Source organism: Argentina silus, assembly GCF_951799395.1.
Source record: "Argentina silus genome assembly, chromosome: 21".
Classification (NCBI taxonomy): Eukaryota; Metazoa; Chordata; class Actinopteri; order Argentiniformes; family Argentinidae; genus Argentina; species Argentina silus.
In genome coordinates, this window is record NC_139675.1 from 2,917,380 (window position 1) to 2,919,879 (window position 2,500).

The following is a 2,500-nucleotide window of genomic DNA, read 5'->3' on the forward strand; positions in this document are numbered from 1 at the left end:
GTCTTCTTCTCTCTCTCTCCTTCCCAGGCACGTACTGTGGCTACATTCGGCCCCCGGTGGTCGTTAGCGCCAATAACAAGATGTTCCTGAGCTTCCAGTCCGACAGCCGCCTCTCTGACCGTGGATTCGCCGCCATATGGGAGGCCGTGTATCCAGAGGACATCGCCAGTAATGAGCCCACTTCACACACACACACACACACGCACACACACGCACACATACGCACACATACGCACACACGCACACACACGCACACATACGCACACACACACGCACACATACGCACGCACACACGCACGCACACACACGCACACACACACACGCACACACACACGCACACACACATACACACCTGAGGCTTTCATCGCTGTGCCGATACATACACACCTGAGGCTTATATTGTTGTGCTGATACATACACACACACACACACAAACAAACACCTGAGTCTTGCATTGCTGTGCCAACGCACACACACACACCCAGACACTTGAGGCTTACATTGCTGTTCTGACACACACACACACACACACACACACACACACACACACACACACACCCATACGGCTGAGTCTGCTCCAACCTCCTCCTAATGACCATCTCTAAACCCTGCGCCCAGAGCAGCTCAGTCACGTGTGTCTGACTCCAGTCACGGCAGGAGAAGTGTGAGTTGTGCAAAAGCACATGCCAGGGTTCACCGTGCGGCACACAATGGAGATAAAACCCTGTCTCAGATTGGTTGGCTATCAGCCAGGACGGTGCTTCAGGCCTCATCTGGGGATCGTGTGAGGAGGCACCGTGTTATTGAAGAAGATAAGGAATGGTGGTTTTCTCAGTCGAGTCATAGCCTTGTTTGACCTTTGACTTCTGCTCAGAGACTTGAGTTTTCAGGCTTTTATGTTTTCCACAGGCGTTTATTTTTCAGTATTTTCAGCCGGATAAGCTTATAGTTAATGTATTACCCTGGACGTCAACAAACAAACACCCACATCTGAAGGAGGCCTATGAATATGGATGTGAGTGGATTTATTAAAAATTCATACCGGTTGAGTTATGAACACAGCAGAGCCTCTCTTTCTCGGGGGTAAACAGGGCGAACGCTACCACGCCTGATCGACCCGTACATTAGCGCTTACCGCGCGGGCCGGCGCTAACCGTTACTCACAATGACATGCACTGCTTAATCCTCAGTAAAGGTAACCTCCGTTCTCTGCCATGGCTTCAGGTGCTGTAACTCCTCTCGGCTAATGTGTTTATTTCCCTTCCCCACGCGCACACACGCACACGCACACACTCACACTGTACACTTACACACTCGCGCGTGCGCGCTCACACACACACACACACACACACTTGTCTATGCTCTTGCATTCCGACATAATGTTGTCCCCCCCCCCCACACACACACATACACACACACACACACACACACACACACACACACTCACTCATTCACTTCCTCCTTTCCCCCTCTTCCAGGTATCCAGGAGTGCGGGGGATCCTCTCTGGAGGAGACCGGGGTGATCAAGTCCCAGAACTGGCCTAAGAACTACAAGGCGTCTAGCAACTGTCTGTGGAACGTGGAGGTGCCCAAGGAGAAGTCGCTCAATCTGACGTTCACACACTTCGACGTGGAGGACAAGCACAGCCTGATCTCCAAGTGTCCTGATTACGTGAAGGTCTTCTTCATCAGTGACGGAGAAACTACAGAGTTGAGTGAGTGACCTTTAGGCAACAAGAATTGGAACTAAAACCAATCTTTTTAGATGGTAGTGACATTATAGGTCAAAATTAGCACCTCGTTACCTTGTTATGACAACATAGATACATAGGTTTCAGCTCTGATGTAGACTGTTGTCAGATTTCATCCAGCACACAGTGTGCCGCTCCATAACAACTCATGTCCGTATCTCACGACTGACTGGAAACAGATTTTGAAACTTTGAACTTTCTTGAATCCACGATCCAGATCCGATATGCGGTACAGTGCGTCTTAGCATGTGGTACCCTGCCAACAGGATGGTGATGCGTTTCCATTCTGACTTCTTCGTGGAGGGCAAGGGCTTCCGGGCCTACTGGACGACTGACTCCAACCAGCCGCCCCCCACCGAACCCCCGGTATCGACCAACCCATGGGATGGCATCCCCGTCGGTACTGTATGGCTCTCCATACTTCTCACTGAAGCTGACTAATGCATGTCATTTGGGCATAGGTTCAGGCATCAAAAGAATACTGTTCAAACACATTTAGTATGATTTAAGTTAATACTTAGGATTAGAAATAGGTGGCAAGGGTATTAGTTTGGTGTTCAATATTAGTCTGATTCATGATGACGTCGGTAGATGCTAAATTGCTGCTGAAAGAGGTATATTCACAATATATGCTAAGGGGTAGTTAGCTGCTAGCAAGTAGTAGATCCTATTTGAAGTGTTCCTAATGCATTGTGTTTGTGGTCCTCTGTGTCTCAGTGGGTAGAGCATGGCGCTAACAATGCTAAGGT

The 2,500-nt window shown here is 49.4% G+C and overlaps 1 protein-coding gene across 1 annotated transcript in view; it reads left to right on the forward strand.

Annotated features, from left to right (window-relative positions):
* The window catches only part of LOC310820950 (cubilin), a gene marked incomplete at both ends in the record, with an annotated part of 30,411 nt that overhangs the window by 16,649 nt on the left and 11,262 nt on the right, over window positions 1-2,500 (forward strand). Inside the window, 3 exons of the mRNA XM_083692794.1 lie at window positions 28-168; window positions 1,479-1,715; window positions 1,969-2,151. Coding sequence (XP_083548920.1) covers window positions 28-168; window positions 1,479-1,715; window positions 1,969-2,151 — 561 coding nt within the window. The remainder of the gene's footprint in view (window positions 1-27; window positions 169-1,478; window positions 1,716-1,968; window positions 2,152-2,500) is intronic.